This window comes from Euleptes europaea, chromosome 4, assembly GCF_029931775.1.
Source record: "Euleptes europaea isolate rEulEur1 chromosome 4, rEulEur1.hap1, whole genome shotgun sequence".
NCBI classification, from domain to species: Eukaryota; Metazoa; Chordata; class Lepidosauria; order Squamata; family Sphaerodactylidae; genus Euleptes; species Euleptes europaea.
The window spans coordinates 21,884,433-21,901,874 of record NC_079315.1 but is presented as its reverse complement, the minus strand read 5'-3'; the positions used below and the strand labels follow the sequence as shown (position 1 = coordinate 21,901,874).

General features: G+C 41.4%; 1 protein-coding gene across 1 annotated transcript in view; it reads left to right on the top strand.

Annotated features, from left to right (window-relative positions):
• The window catches only part of NRG1 (neuregulin 1), a 122,946-nt gene that overhangs the window by 90,876 nt on the left and 14,628 nt on the right, over window positions 1–17,442 (top strand). The window contains exons 3-4 of the mRNA XM_056848008.1: window positions 4,542–4,600; window positions 9,663–9,686. Of these exons, the coding sequence (XP_056703986.1) occupies window positions 4,542–4,600; window positions 9,663–9,686 (83 nt within the window). The remainder of the gene's footprint in view (window positions 1–4,541; window positions 4,601–9,662; window positions 9,687–17,442) is intronic.

Genomic DNA, 17,442 nt, shown 5'->3' with positions numbered 1-17,442 from the left:
CCTGCTTGGGCAAATAGCACATCTGAAGGTGGGGAGAACTGATGATGAGAAAAAGCAGAGGAAAATTATACCTCTTCTTGCCACATCAAAGCCTCAGTCTGAATGGGGTGGGGGATATGACTGCTATTTTTTCCTTTGAAACACGGTCAGAAAATCATTGGCCGACCTCCCAACATCACATCTAATTTGATAATTCCCCAGCTACTCATTGGGATTCTCTGCCTACTCTGCACCATTCCTTCAGTCTCCAAGCCTCAAAGCTCCTTGTCCCTTGACTTCCTTACCTATCGAGCCCTCTTTCTAATCCTCAACTTTTTGCTGTGTAAGGTTTTCAGTTCTGATCAAATTGACAGCTTTCCCTGCCCTGCTTTGTGTTCTGAGCAAGTCAGTATTCCAAACTGTCATACTGTGTGGGACAGCCAAAGTCTTCACTACTGCAAGCCCAATGTAATATGAATATTAATGTATAAAAGAAATCTAATTATTTCAAACAGAAATGGCTCCATAGTCTTGGTAAGTGACAAATGTCTGCTTGTATAACAATGTCCTGTAGGTTGGGAACTCAAGAGTAGGGGTTTGCACAAAAAAATCTGTATTTTTCAAATTTGGGTATATTGGACCCCAAAAATATCCAAATTCCTGATATTCCTGAATTCCAGTCAATCAATCAATAAACATTTTTTTATGATCAAGAGATGGTAATATGGTATTTGGGAATCCGAATTTATCGGGTCCATTATTCCCTATGGGGAAAATTTCCGGGGGGGGGGTGGTTTGCAGGTACAAGCGCCAAAATTGCAGCAGAGCTGCTGGTGCCTGTCCTTTAAATAACTCCCAAATTTCAAGTAGATTGGAACAAGGGATCCAATTTATGATTCCCCCATCCTCTACTATTTCCTATGGAGAAAAAAGGGAAAAAACCTCCAAGCTGCTTCCAGGCAAAAGGTGTGACTGCAAGCAGCAATTACTGGTCAACTCATGCCTCCTATGGAAGAACCAACACAACAAACCCAACTGAACCATTGCAGAACTCATTGATCTCAGTAGAACCACAAACCAATGTGCCAAGCTACACAGAACCAAAATCAAACCAGAGAATCTCCACAGTGGGGGAGCACTTTTGGAAGCCCAGCAGAATCAATGACAATGTGCAGATGTCCAGACAAACCCCAGTGTCACTGTGGTGGTGCAAACCCAAGTGAACCAATGTCAAACCGGAGAATCTCTGGAATGGAAGCTGAAGGCAGGGGTATTTTTCAGCTAATGAATCTGAATGCACACCTCTTCACAAAAAAGTTTAAATACCCCTAAGCAGAAGCAGTTTTCTTAACTAGGCAATTAGGCACCGATGATTATGAGACTCCAACACTTGGCAGTGACATAAAACAGAACAAAATTTTATTAAACAGGCAATGCAATCCTAAAATCACTTTTCTGAGAGTAAGCCTGACTTAATTGTACACCCTAAAATTCTCTCCCCGGGGGGGGGGGAATTCACCCCCTTGTTGAGAACCCATGCCTTAGATTGTTATCTGAGTTTTAATCAAGAGGTGTCAGCATTTCATGGCCACTTTTACTGCCACAAACAAAACATAGCATATCAGTGGAACCAACCAAGTCTTTTGAATAATGTGCAGTTTACATACATTCAGAAGTACTACAAACCTATTGATATCAGAGGCAAAATTCCTACTGATTATAAATGACTGTTTTTACCCTTTCAGTCTTCCCTTTGTTTGTGTCAATAATAATGCTAATAGGAGGGGAACCGTACAGAACATACAATCTGAAGATATTACCATGTGGACACGCCTTTTGTGTTTTGGTTTTGTGTGTTTTGTATTTCTGATACCTTGAGGTTTCATCTTGTTAATTTATTCTTCTTCTGTTTGTGAAGGTGTGTATTCCACATCTAAAACTATTCCTGTTCACGTTACACATCTGATTACTCGTGATACAACAAACATTATGCTGCCAGTTGCTTTGGGTACATGACAAAAAAGAACAAATTATATACTTAACGAAGCTATTTACAAAATGTTATTGAAAGGAAACTGATTATACCTTATATTCTGGAAGTGGTAGTTGGAAATTGGTGGTTTTTCTCTAGTTGTCTACCAAACTAGCACTTGCAGTTGATTTCAAAGTTGTGTTCAATAACATCAGTAAACATGTGACAAAAATAGTCTCCTGGCAGCTTATGGCATAAGTTTTCATGAATTTCATAAAGTGGAGTTGAACCATCAAAAATTATGGCACAGTTTTATCATGTTTTGACTGGCTAAGTGCCGCAAATAAATTATCTATCTATCTATCTATCTATCTATCTATCTATCTATCTATCTATCTATCTATCTATCTATCTATCTATCTATCTATCTATCTCACAGTGAATATTAGTCTTGAAGGTGGTATAAGTCTCTTCAGAAAAGTCTCAAGCCAGAAAGCTTAAATTAGAAAAGACTAGTGGTACAGTCCTATGCAGAATTGCTCCAGTATAAACCCAGCTTTGGATGACATTGCAAACTGACCATGCAGACCAGAGAACAATTCGGGCTCCTGAGTTCAGATTTTGCCCTGATCCTGCCAAAAAACTGGATTATGCTTCAGATAAGATATTCAGATGTCTAATTACCACTTAATTGTTAATGGACATACATTTTTGTCAAATGTATATTGTACAATTCTTGTGACTAAATAGTGCACTTCTCCAAAAATACAGCCATTGAAACAAAACAAAAACCCTGTTGAAATGGACTTGAAATGGATTAGCAGCAAATTCACATTTTTCTATATCCTCAATCTGGATGAGAGCCAGAGCAAAAGCATAAGCATTTTATATTGATTTTCGCTATAATCCTACATCACAAGAGATGCCAGCTAGTGGTGTTAAGAAATATGTGGTCAGCTGGTGGAACCAAAACTGGGGCAGGGGGCAGGATTCTGTGAGTCTTTGGAGAAGGGAGTACCAGGCAACTTCTCAGTATAGTGCTTGATACTTAACCCATAGTAAAAAATACTGAATGGGCAGGTAAATACCCAACAGGCGACAACTGTAATCGCAGCTCAAAAGCAAAATAACCATGAACTCAACATACAGTGTGTCTTTGGCTCACCTTCAGTCCTAAACAGAGTTACAGCCTTCTAAATCCAGTAAAGTCAATGGACTTAGAAGAGAGTATCTCTGGAACTGCACTGCTTGTCCTCTGTGTTAGGAAAGATAGCGGAGATAATTCAAAATGGGGATATTATCAGTTGCTGTGGTATTCTTTGGAATTAATGAGAAAACAAAGGAAACAGAGGTCCAAGATAGCGGCAAGTTTTTCATTATCAGTTCGCATAAGGTGCTGATTAACATCCAAATTCGGACATACTGGTAAAGTTGGCTGTGTGTAGTTTGACCTCCAAGTATGCATTTGCCATTTCTTTTCTTTCTTTTTTATATTTGTTTTAAGACATCAGATTATTGCTTTTTGATAAAGTTTCTGCCTTGGATCTAAAATATGAAATCAGTTGTTTAAAAAACGATATGAAATATGAACTTGTAAGGTGAACTCAGATGACTTGACATAAAAGGGGTGAATCATATTTCGATTGACTGTGCAGTGTAAATTACTGTAGAAATCAAGGTTATGAATTTGGGTTTTGGCACTCATGACAAAGAGACCAAGTGCTTTGGTAGGTGGACTGTGAATAATTAGCAAAACATTCATTCTAACTGCATGGATTTTTCTTTAATGATACCAATTTTCTGTAATAAAATTTCATTTCATAACTATGCAATTAGAATATCCCTGGAAACGGCTTTGGTTTTGTCTGCTTTCATTTATGTATTTTCTCTCTTTTAGAGGCGATTCAGGTTCCATAGAAAACAGAGTAGCAATCTCTCTTTTCAACAGTTCTGCTGTTTTGCTATTGCTGATCAAGTTTTTGCCCCTTAGGTGTGTGAATGGATTCTCAGGAGCAAGATGTACTGAAGTTCTGCCCATGAAAAGCCAAAACCCAGGAAGTATGTTTTAAAATAATCTGATATCTGCTTTCTCCCTCAGCTACAACAGTCAAAATGAGTTTTACCTGGTGCTTTCACCCATCAGTTTGAACTGGACTCTTTTCATTGTAACTTCGGCTTGGTGCTGTGTACTTGAATCTGTATGGTGTACTTTTCCCCTCCATATCACTATGATTCTTTTTTCCCCCTTAAAAACTGCACGCTTCCTTGTATAGGTAAGTGTCTTCTGAAGCTTTACCCTAAAAACACTGCCCAGAAAATATCAGAAGATTAATATTGTCAGTTTGGAGTGCTGCACTTCTTGTATTTCCTGAGGTGTATTTCCAATATCCTCAGTTCTGGCATTTGTAAAATCAGCATCTTTCTCAACGCCTCGAGCATAGTTGACAATGTAAAACTGAGATTCAGTTCCTGAAGGTGAACTCATCAAGTCCAGGCCGCTCACACTAAAGGAGCCTCCTTCTTAGCGTGTATTCACCTCTTTTCTTTTTCTCTGTTTTCTCCACCTTTTTGTTTTTGTTTTTGCTCTCAGGTGCCCAAATGAATTTACTGGTGATCGCTGTCAAAACTACGTAATGGCCAGCTTCTACAGTACGTCCACTTCTTTCTGTCTCTGCCTGAGTAGGCGCATGCTCGGTTGGGGCTGCTCTCTTGCTTCTGCATCTTTTCCTCGGATTTTTATCTGTAACTAAATATATTACACGAGCCCTAATGTAGATTGTCGCTGCCTGTTTGCATGGGAATGATAACACGAGTAGTTTCACGCTCTTCGCTGGGTCAGAGGGCAAGGCTAGACAAGTTCTAATTCCATTTCCACAAATACAGGTTTGCTCCAGTTCCACAAACTTTCCAAACAACGGAGCTGCCTGAATTACATTTTAAAGGTGGCCCTCTTTTACAAACCATGACTAATTAAAGTCTTTGGAAAATGACACAGTTTGGGATGCACGCCTGACGGAAGCAGCCTCCTCAGTTTTAGGGGAATGACACAATTTAGTACAAACGCAAAGCGCTCTCTGCTTGGAATATACTTCAAAATCAAGAATTTATACCGTTGGTATAATTGAGCCCTTACCCGGATGGCCCAGGCTAGCCCGATCTCTCATCAGACTTTGGAAGCTAATCAGGGTCACCCCTGGTTAGTACTTGGATAGGAGACGGCCAAGGAAGCCCAGGGTCACTATGCAGAGGAAGGCAATGGCAAACCACCTCTGTTTGACTCTTGCTCTGAAAAACCTCTGTGCAGCTATGACTGGACAGCACTTTACACATACATAAAATTGTGCCTCTGTTAACATACAATGTCTGTGTTCTACCTGCATAATATTAGGCTGTGTTACTTCCCTTTGCCCTTATTAACATCAAACATTTTGGCTGGGAGCTACAGTACTTTTTTTGATTGGATCAAAGAGCTTCAACAATGTCCAGGGAGATATTTGATGCTTTTTCTTTGAACAGTAGACACCCCACACACACCATCACCACCATCAGAAAGCAACCTTGCTTTCAAAAGCATATTTAGGGCTGCTCTTTAAGAAAGCATAATCTCAAAGCCTCCTTGGGCTCATGGATCTAATTGCACAATACTTTGGGACCTGGCCTTGCTCTCCAGAATGTAACAGCAAATTATTAGTAATCTGTTATCACTGATAAAAAGAAGACTTTGCATGTTGTGTGTGTGTCCATCCATTTAGATACACAAGCCAGTCATGTATTTATTTATAACCTGCCTTTCTCACCGAGTCTCAAGGTAGATTGCAAAGTGTAAAAACAAGGCAGTCGAGCAGCATAAAACATCCAATAAACAATGCAATGGAACTAGGATTACAGAATTAAAGAACAATGCAAACAAAAAACCTGTAAATGATACGACATACCATAAACAATCAAGAGAATGGATTACAAAAGTAGAAGACAATGTAGTCAGAGCAAGATAATGCACAATATAAACAGTGCAATAGACTACAGTCCTATTCCCTTTATTAAAGTGCCCTCTTGAACCATTCCATTAGACAACAACCCTTATAAAAATGCCCTCTTGAACTTTTCTGTTTTATAGATTGTGGGAACCCTGCAGTGGTTTTCCATATTTCCTTGCTTAATTGATAACATGAGGAGTAGGGTATACAGCATTTCTTGATGGTTCCTTCATTAGCTGTGAAAGATTTCAGCTACTTCATGCTAGCTCAATTTACTGTCCATTAGTATGTAGTAGTCATTGGACAGTTTGGAGCCCTGATAGACATATCAGTCATCTCCCACATCTATGAACTACAAATGTACATGTATAATTTATAGTGACGTCCAAAGAGTTGCCCTCATAAATCCCCAGTTCTCTTTTCAGCCTGGGGGAGGCAAAGGAGTTAGGCTTCACTGGGGCCAGATGTTCTGATTTTCTATTTTTTTACCATGTTTTCTTAGGTGGCCTACATCACATATTGTTTAAAAAGAAATTGCCCTGATCCGAATAGTTATCTGAAAGTTTGTGTATAGTTCTGCTTATACATACTGTGTCATAGGTACAGAGTATCTAATGAATGTTATGAATGACTGTAATATATAGATATATTATTAATATCTATATTACAGTCACCTAAAGGATCCCATAGCAAAATCCTACCCTCTATAAAGCATTCGGTTCGCAACATTTTCAGAGTCCCAACTACACATACAAACAGAATTCAAATATGGATATAAAATAGAGATGGGTATCTGTTGAATGTGGTTCTGGGAAAAAGGTATAATGGACTTGTTTGAAGCAACAGGTGAAGGGTTCCATCATGAGTACTAGCCAGATTCCCGCCTCATCTGCTAGATAGCAAAATTACCAGCATCTTGCATTTATCTATTTGGAATTAATGAAAAGAGGCTTGCTTCACAGACAGAATAGAAGGTGTCCCTTTCTGATGTCTTAAAAATTACATTCTACACTACACCTAAAACTAAACTTTATTATATTATTCCAAATACGTCAACTCATTAATCCCTAGCCTAATAATTGCTAGGTTTAATCACAACTGATTTTTTTTCATTATTGCCATCAGCATTAAGTCAGATCTAAAGTGAAAACTGGGTGCAATCCATTTTCATGGAGGGCTATGCTTTGGGCTCAGTGGAGTCCATTTCCCCTTCCCAACACTAGTCAGTTCATTCATGAATGTGAGTCAAGGAAGAGTGGTAACATGATCCTGTCAATCTCTTCATGGGCAGGCAGCTGTTCTCACATAGGGATGGAACGTCCTGTGTCCATTAGAGTAACGTTCTTTTACCAAGCCTTATCAAATAATAAAACATAAAAGAGCAGGAGTTGGTTAAATTTGAGTGCATAAACAACAGGAATGATTTAGAAAGCACCTCAGTATGAAGCGTTCTTAAATTGCTGTGAATATCAAATATCAATTGTAGCATTATCCATATTATTCTGGAGTTAGAATGAGTGATGCATGTTTCCTTTGCATGTTTTTGTTAAGGGTTACCCACCAGAATAGATTTATATTTAAGTACCAAGCCTCCAACTGAATTATTTCAAATAGAAGCTGTCTAAAATGAGTGACATTTGCTGGACTTAAATTACTTCTAGGCTTCTGTCCACTTTACCTGCAAACTGGCATAAATGTAGTAATCTATATGCATGCGCATGTGACTAGTTCTATGAAGACTTAACCAAGCTTTCTATGCCACTAATATGCATTGTTAGTAGCGTTCATGTAAGCATGTAATACTGGCTCATTAGGGGACAAAATACCTTAATGGATTCTGATTTGTTTAACCCTTAAAATGTTACTGATTGTAATGGGAGAAGGGACACACACTTCACCCTCAGCAATGTATGTGTAATATTTGGACATGTGGGAAGCTGAGATTTATAGACCTTTTTACTCCAGGGTTTCAAACTGCATATAAACTGATAAGAACAGTAAAATGAATGCTGGTCTGCCTTAAGCGCTTAAAATAATAATAATAAGAGAATGACAGAGCAGGGATCAGCTATTTCCTCCTAGAGGTAAAACACATAAGTTACTTTTGGGTACAGGAAATAAAAGATAAAATGTAATGTAGTCAGATGTTATTATATTGACCACAGCTGTATAATTGATAGAGTGTGTGCTCACATAATATTCACGCGCAAAAGCCAAACTATATTAGCTTGTACAAGAATAATTCTGAAGAATCTGTATAGACCGACATCACTGGTGGGGTACCCCAGCTGTGGGAACTGGTGTCATTTCGTTCCACGAACGTTGCATCGGCATCATTGATTAGCTCCAGAAACATGGTCAGACCATGAACAGTGCCTGTGCCAGCATTCCTAGATTGCCCATGCCTGGCGTTTCTGTCCCTAGGTGCCATCTACTAATGTTAAATGAGATCCGTTCTCTTCTGCCTTCCAGTTAATAATGGAAAGTAGGGAAAGGCAGGAAAGCAAGTGGTTGGTAGCGCCTGCGAATTTAAGTAGAGTTACAGTGTTCTGAGACATGATGATACCGTAGGGTGCTGCAGTGAGGAACAACACAAACCTAATAATTCCTCCCCTTCATCAAGCAGCTTTCCAAATTCCTGCTTCCTTAGGGTAGCCAACCTCCAGGTACTAGCTGGTGATCTCCTGCTATTACAAAGGATCTCCAGCCAATAGAGATCAGCTTTGGCAATTGGACTGTATGGCATTGGTCCCTCCCCAAACCCCGCCCTCCTCAGGCTCCGCCCCAAAAACCTCCCACTGGTGTCAAAGAGGGACCTGGCAACCCTATGCTTCCTGCCCTCTCTGTATGCTTCCAAATGAGATAAGAAGGGAGAAGATTGTCTTTCCATGGTAGACCACATACTTGGCTTGCAGAAGGCCCTGGTTCAGTCAGAAAAAAGATCTTGGGTAGCAGGTGTTGGGAAAGGCATTTTTCTACCTGAGGCCCTGGAAAGTCACTGCCAGTCAGAGTAGACAGTACTGAGCTAGATGGACCAAGAGTCCGCTCCTATACAAGGCAATTGCATTTGTTCAAGAAATCTGTTCATTTTTTGGCTGGGTAGGCTAGAGAGTTATCTGAAAAGTACAGAAGAGATGATAATGCCAGTTCAGCCACATACACTATGAAATACTGAATTTCTTTCTGGCCTAGCTGGGAACTAAAAAAGGCTCTCTGGAGTGAGGATTTACATTCTGTAATTACGTTCTGAGTGTAATGGCCTACAGAAAGGCAGTTTGATACAGCCCAAAAACATGAAAGGAAAAGTGCTTTCTAGCTGGAAACACTATTTTTCAGGTCCACTCACAGTTATCTGTGAAGAGATGAACAATTTAGTTATATTGATGTTTTTGTATCTGTGTCTTAGTATACTAAGTGGGTGCTACAGCAAGCATTTTCAATAAACAGCCTGGCACTATGATAAGTCAGCGATATCTTTAAGGGTTGACATACGTTGCCACATTCAACATGTTCTCCTATGCACAGTTTCCTAAATGGTTCTATGAGCCTGCCAAAGCTTACATGAGCTCTGCCACATTAACCTCATGCCATTTGTCCTGTCTCAGTGTGCAGATGCCGAATAGATATAATATACATGTGTAATTTGTGTTGTTGTTTTCGGTACAGTGTATTGCTCTTTTCTGAAACTATTTTCCTTTTTCTTTCTTTTTTATGTCAACTTTCTGCATTGGCAGAGCATCTTGGGATTGAATTTATGGGTATGAACCAATCATTCCTTTTAGCTTGCAGATTTTAGACCCTGAGAGATTAAAAGCCTTTTTATTTTCCCCCTTCTTCAATTCCTAACCAACTTCCTTATGCTTTGGAAGGGATCATACAGCTATAACAGTCTTTGTTAGTTTCCTAATCTGCTCTTAACTCAGCATGTTTAAGCATATATAAATTGTTGTGGATTGTGTTTGAGGTTGTTCCAAAATACTGGAAATTAACTTTTTCTGTTAGATTGCTTGGCACGTTTTTTTTTTTTTAACATTTGCTTTTGCTACAGTCTAGTGTTGCTGCTGGATTTTGGAAGCACCTACCCTAATTTCCATTAATCACGTTGGCTGACAGACTATACTTTTTTCAGTTTCTGAGAGAGAGTCTTTCTACAGAAGGGTAGGATTACAGAGCCCTCTTTAGGTAATAGGGAACAGAGTAACTCGATCCTTGAGCAGTTCTGCCATCGCAAGTTCGATTGAAACGAATGTTTTAGCAGAGTGGTTTCAGGATTGCAGTCTTTTGCTCCCATCAGATCTGACTGCTGCCAGGCAGGAATGAGGAAAGCAAGGTGGAACACGGATGCCAGGTGAGGCACCAGGAAATTGAGGCAGGTCCGTGAGAAGGACTAGGGGAAACTACATCTGAGCCCCTGTTAGCACAGACCAGAGACCGACTCTGATTGGGATTTAATGACCTGATGAGGCCTATTCCTATCCAAGAGGCACTTTATAGGACATGTTTGCTACTCTTTAGTTCCCTGTTTTAGCCACTGCTTAGTGACGGCACACAGGTAGAATCACCACCTGATACTCCAAAGGCTCCAGTTCAGGATCCGCTATGCTGAAAATACAGATGAGACTTGCTGTTCTCTGTGTTAGTTAGGACTAATTCTGAAATTGTGGATGATCAGTACTGCGACACTTGTGTGTCTGAATGGCAACCACTTCTGCAGAGTCTGAAACACTGTGACTTAGATCTCTCTTGCAATCATATCTCTGTTCTGGGCACTCAGACACACAGTTGATTCTGACATGTGTAGTGCCTCAGTAAACATGTAACTTTGGAGTGCCTTATGGTCTAATGCTCATAAAAGGTATACGAGCAACTCAGTTTACAAGCACTACATAAATATTTGTTTACTTCCAAATTTATAGACAGTTTCCCTTTAAGGACTGTAAAGCAGGCTTATAATTACCTAGATAAAATAATAAATTTCTTCCTTGGGTGAAGAATACAAGACCAGTGCTGGCTTCTTCACTGTGACCAAGTTAACATGGCACAAATTCCTCCTCTGAGACAGTTTCATGCAGACCTGTATGAAATTCTACTACCAATATGTCATTCAGGTGTCCTTGAAGCTTTCCTGCAGATGAGAGGGTCCGATTTAGCATTTGTTGCTCAGAGACCTCTGATTCTGAAGTCTCCAAAGCCCTTTTTTTCCAGTGAAAGACACCATGACTATTCAATATTGCTCCAATAAAGTGTTGTCATTCAAAAACAATTTCGGCACATCATCGTAGATGAATCCATTTGATTTGACTTAGCTAGTCCTTGACATTCAGGTTCCAAAGTCACCATAATCATTTGGCTGTCTGGCTATAAGCTTGCAGGCACGTCTAGGGCACCAGAGCAGCTGAGGAAACAGCAACCAAATAGGCCACAAGCCTCCTGCCAATGCAGAAGCAGTATGGCTTCAGAGGGTATTGGCCAAGGGCGTCAAGAGAGTCTGGGAAGCTGAGAAGTCATGAGAATGAGGATCGGGTGCAGGATCGATAGGAGGAAGTTTCAATGGTATTCACAACCTGCTGTACCGCTGGACCTCTGTGACAGCAGCATAGCTGAGACAATAGCAGATGGGAGGGCTTGGGACATGTTTGACTTTAAAGCCTTTCTGTCAGTGCCATGAGCCAGTAATGGCTAGTTCTGTGTAGGATTTTCACACTCAAAAAAAGAGCTTGCTCTAAGAACTTTACAAAAAACTCCTCCCCAAAATTTCCTTTAATGGTGCCTTGCACTTTTTTTAGCACTTGTTTTGTTGCCCTTTTGGTGTGATTTTTAGGGCTTTTTCCATCTTCACTTTGGGATTTCAGCCTGTCATGGTTGACACAATCAATGTGTTGGTGCCATGGAGCCAATCATGTTTTGCTGCCTAGATACTTCGCTGAAGGCATCTCATTGCCCTCAGTGGGATGGGGTGTATGTACTCATTGTCTAGGCAGCTGGATTTATTTATTTACTTACTTATATCATTTATACCCCACTTTTCTTCCCAGTGGGGACCTAAAGTGGCTTAAAACATTCTCCTCCCCCCTTTCATTTTCTCCTTACCACTGAGCCGTGGTGAAGCATCTGTTTGGCATGCAGAAGGCCCCAGGTTCAACCCCTGGCATCTCCAGTTCAAGGGACTAGGCAAGTAGGTGGTGTGAAAGACTCCTGCCTGAGAGTCTGGAGTGCTGCTGCCGGTCTGAGTAGACAATACTGATTCTGATGGACCAAGGGTCTGATTCAGTATAAGGCAGCTTCATGTGTTCAAAGTAGTAACCCTGTCAGGTAGGGTAGGCTGAGAATCTGTGACTGGCCCAGAGTCAGCCAGCAAGCTTCCATGGCAGAGTGGGGATTCGAACCTGGGTCTTCCAGATTCTAGCCCAACGCTCTAACCTCTACACAACACTGGCTGTCAGGGAGTTGATGCTCCTGTCTTGTCTTAGTACACTGGCTGTCTCTTTGCCCAACATCTCAGTGCAGGAAGGCTGTAGTTATACACAGTTGCAGCAGAATATGGACAGGAATACAGTGCATTAATACAATGCCCAGGGAACAACATTTGCATCCCACTACTCATTCAGATGTGGATGTTGTCCATCTGTACTGCATTAGTTTCAGTAGGGTGCCCATTTGGATGCACATCCCAATTCTGCTGCAGGTAACCAATAACATGCGATTGGATCCAGATGGGGGAAGAAGAGCTGAGTTGTCCTGGCATGGGGGAAATGTGTCTTCTTTCACTTGCAGAAGAAATGTAAAAATAAGGGAAAGGGTTCTTTGCATCGATGAAAAGCGCCCACTGTTTCACCTGAGCACTACCCCTGTCATTAAAAGAAACTAGGTCAAGAAGATGAGCCAAACCCATTAAGAAGTCTGAAACTGAAGAGAACACTGCAGTAGTGAGGAGCAGAATGCAAAGAAGAGCTTCAGTGACACAGTCCATTATACTGATTCTTGGCTAGTTAGTAACGATAAGTATTTCATTGGCAGATTTACAGCACATCCCTTTCCAGTACAGGCTGGAAAGACCACACATAGTGAGAGACAGTCATGAGTAAGGCAGGAACTTACAATAACATCAGCAGAAAGTTTTGATGGGACAGTTTCCATAACTGTTCCGCAGTGAAAGCTGAGCTGCGTGGTAAGTTGGCCACAGGGTTGCCAGCTGAAATGGCATCCTCTGCAACAAACCCTGACTCTTCCTGCAGTAATATTTAGGAATGCTTTCAACATGATAACGCTGCATCATGTATTGAGTCCTCCTAAATGTTATTATCGGAGGGAGAGAAAGGACTCCTCATGGGGGATGCCGTTGTGTTTATTGATATACTTCATGAATCTCCCACTTTCATCCCCAAGAGGGACCCTAAGCAGCTCATGTCACTCCTCCTCCATTTTTTCCTCCCAACAAGACCCCTGTGAGGTTGTTTCGGCTGAGAGAGGGAGACTGGCCCAAGGTCACCGAGCAAGCTTCCACGGCAGAGAAGGGATTCAGATCTGGCCGTCCCTGATCCAAGCACTACACCACACCGGCTCTCTCCCTCTCACGTGTAACCCATTCTGAGTTTATTGTGGGAAAGAAGGGAGGAGAGAACACTATTTTTTGCAAGTTGATGACTGATAACCCTTTCTGAGCTGTACTAATTCCTCTTTACTGGATTGCATTTAGCATGACTTTCTACCTCTTGTTGAATTGTGACGTTATAATATTTCAGCTGCTTGGCTTACCCAAATCAGTGCTTTCAGGTGAGCATAGGCTAGGGGTTATGCTGTATGTGAAATCCCTCCAAACTCTGCTTTAATCTTTTTTTCAAGCATTTTTCTTCACTCTTTCCCAGTTATCAAGCATGCTGTGCCAGGCTTATAGTTGACTTCTCAACTTTTAGCCTTCCTCCCTCTTCGGCTTCTCTTTCTCTCCCTTTCTCCCATATTTGTGTTTGTTTCCTTCTTTTGGCTTCCCATTCTTGGTTTTTCGCTTGTGTAATCAGTTTGACATTCCAGGTTGTTATTATTTTTCCCTCACAAAATTGACCCTTCCTTCCCTCTGTTTAATAATCCAGTCTATTAATTTTTGTCTGAATATGTTCAGAAAACTGTTAATGGATGTTTTTTATTGGGTTTGGCTTGTAGAAAGCACTTTTTTCAAACAATAAGATGCATTGTATCATAGATCTGAAGGGCATTACGCTTTGGTCTTTGTTCGTTCTGAATGTCAAGCTGTTCTTTTAGAGAACAGAGCTGAAGGCCAAACTAGGTATTTATATGCATGCGAGTAATATGATTCCAATGGTGGTTTTTAAACAGGAAGATCTACATCTGGAAGGACAGAGCCAGAGATGTGGTGTGGAGAGGGTGTTGTTACCTTTCCCCAGCTGTCATTTTTCCCTCATCCAAGCAGCTAGCTGCCCACCCCTCCAGGAGAGGCTGTGGCTCAGTGGTAGAGCATCTGCTTGGCATGCAGAAGGTCCCGGGTTCAATCCCTGGCATCTCCAGTTAAAGGTCCCAGGTTCAATCCCCAGCATCTCCAGTTAAAGGGACTAGGCAAATAGGTGATGGGAAATACCTCTTCCTGAAACCCTGGAGAGCCGCTGCCGGTCTGAGTAGACAATACAGACTTTGATGGACCAAGGGTCTGATTCAGTATAACGGTCTGATTCATGTGTTCATGTGATCCAAGGATAATTTGGACCTTTTCTCAAGACAGGACAGCCATTGGCAAGAAGTGTTTTGGGGCAGAGAAAAAGTGGTGGGAAGCAATAAAAACCACTTGCCACACCGTTTCTCTGATCTCTAATACCCCTTCAAAAAGGTCAGGAGGGTAAATGTTACAGGTATCCATATGCCCACTGTTCAGTTGGGCCCTTAAAAATATGCACATGATTTTCATGTAGCTTTTCAGTTCATCTTTCCTCCTCTACAACAGGAGATGAAACGGTTGTCTTTGAAAGATAGCATAGCTTTGGGTCCTAAATACTTAATGAGTGCATTCTATTGCATTTAATTCATTTCAGCTGACTTAAAGAATTACAGCTAATGTTTCTTAATCCATGTCTGAAAGGCCAGGAGAATTTAAAGGATGGTAGCTTGTGTTTTTCTCAGATGGCGTATTACATTTTCTGCAGGGACATCCCCCAGTTGGTTGGAAAGATGTGTTCTGCAGTTTGAGCACTTCACAGGTGTGCATGGGTACAATATGCATTGGGTCTGCAGTGCATGGGAATTTAGACTTTCCTCCCCCACACACGTGCACCATTTTCCTGATTTGAAACTGCCCCACGGAGCCGCTATTTATTCCATTGGGGAAACATAACATGTAGCCCATCAGTGCACATGCACAGGGCCGTAGCTAGGGGGGGCGAAAAGGGCAGCCCCCCACCCCCGTGGCATGCAGAGGGGACGGCAGAACTGCCTCTCCTACCCAGCCCGCTCCTTCTGTAGGAGAGTAGGAAATCAAAAGTCTGCACTTGTATAAAGCTCAATAAAGCACATACAAAGCACTTTGCAAGCAGTTATATTGTGAGGTGGAGCCTCACCAAAACAATATCCCAAGGATATAAATACAGAGCAGGAACTTGTTATAATGCAATAATTTACATCAGGTAAGTGTATATACACAACAAAATGAGGTGCACAAAAATTGACAATCCAGAATGGTAATGTCCAAATGAAGCACGGAACAGATTTCAAATGCAATGGGCTTCCGGTAAAATCCCCATTTCAGAGCTTTCGTCAAGCTTCAAGGAGTACCACGTGCAAATATCACCAAAGTTTGGAGAGACATCTATTCTGCCATTCTGTTTAAGAGGCTAGCTGAGAGGCAGTTCTGCTGCCCTCTCTGCATGCCACAGGGGCGGCGGCTGCCCTCCTTGCCTCCCCCCCCCCCAGCTACGGCCCTGCACATGCAGCCTTCAGTGGTGCTCCCCAAGTCCCTTTCAGGCCAAGGAAATAGCACAGGATCTGGGACTGTCTGAGCTGCCTTTCCCTGCATACTGCAGTCCCAACATGAATTAGGCCTGTGCATCCCTGCAAAGTCCAGAACACCTCTTTCAAGCCGACCCAGGGACATTCCCAGGGAAAATGTTAACATAGAGTTAGGCCCTTAAAAGTTAGTTCTGTCCTCATTTAAATTATAAACAAGTGATATAAAGTCCAGTAAATCTGAAGTGGTCTTGCCTGGAAATTGATACTTCCGTTAAACATTTTTTGTGATTGTTTTTAATCTATAACACAAACCTAAGGCCTCATGGGGAAAGCCCTAAGACTTTAAGCAAAGTGCAAGGGTGAAAACACTTACATCATTCCTACGTTTTGGGCCTTTTTGCTCAGGCAGCTGAGAGAACCGCACAAACGGTCACCTGGAAGGATGTATGAGAAACGTGTAGTTGACCAAACCAGACTCGCTTTCTCTATTAAAAAAAACACTTTTGCTAAGGGTTGTGTGGATGCCAAGTCCCCTATTCCAGGAAAGTGCCTCAAAAGGGAAGCAGAACGTCTTCCAGAAACAGTCCGCACTGTGTGAAAGTTCCTTCCTCCCAAACTCTGTGTATTGATAACATCCACCAGCATTATCAGCACACATTGCCAATCAACAAGTTATTGCCCGGGATGATGTAATTGGAGTAGATGCTGGTTCAATGTCTAAGCAAATATTGACACTCTGAGGAACAATGGTGACAGCAGAGGTGAGGAATTTGGGACCTAACAGAAGCTAGTGTCAGAATTAAACACTGAAGAAACAGGACAAGCCAAAAACCAATCCCAGGAGATTTGTCTTATCTACAAACATAGAGAGACCACCAGATCAGGAAATTGCCAAACACAATCCCTAACCAAGTGAAAAAAGTAACAGGTTTTTAAGTCCTATCCTATCAATGGCAACCTCATTTCCAAAGACGCTGGAAGTGATTTTTTTTTTTTTTTTTTGCCCTCTCTTTAAATTTTAACTTTGGTATGTTTATAAGAACAGCATTCCTGTTAATGCAACTCTTTGTTGCTCCTCTCACCTTGTGTGTAGTGTGTGTGTGTGTTAAGTGCCGTCAAGTTGCTTTCGACTCATGGCGACCCTATGAATGAAAGTCCTCCAAAATGTCCTATCCCTCTCACCTTGGTTACACCAAATTTCCCATCTGCTTAGTGTGACAGTTTCCCCAGCTTTACATTAAAATGTAAATATCCTTTTTGAGCTACAGAAGGCCAAAAAAACAAAAATCAATATGAGGTTTTGGCTTGCACCGGCTGCTTGGGCTTAGTGGTGTGGTTAGTATCAAGATGATTCGAAATGTAACATTTCCCTGGTACACCGCATAGATGATGATCCTTTGCCAAGTGTGACAGACAATGGAATGCAGTATCCTTCCAACCCAAACATTGCTTGCTCTAAGAATTAATTTATAATGATAAAATATCTGTAAGTGAGGTCACAGCTGTGGAACAGATTTTCCTCAGACAGCTGCCCCCTTTTTAAAATTTTTTGCTACACTTACAGAA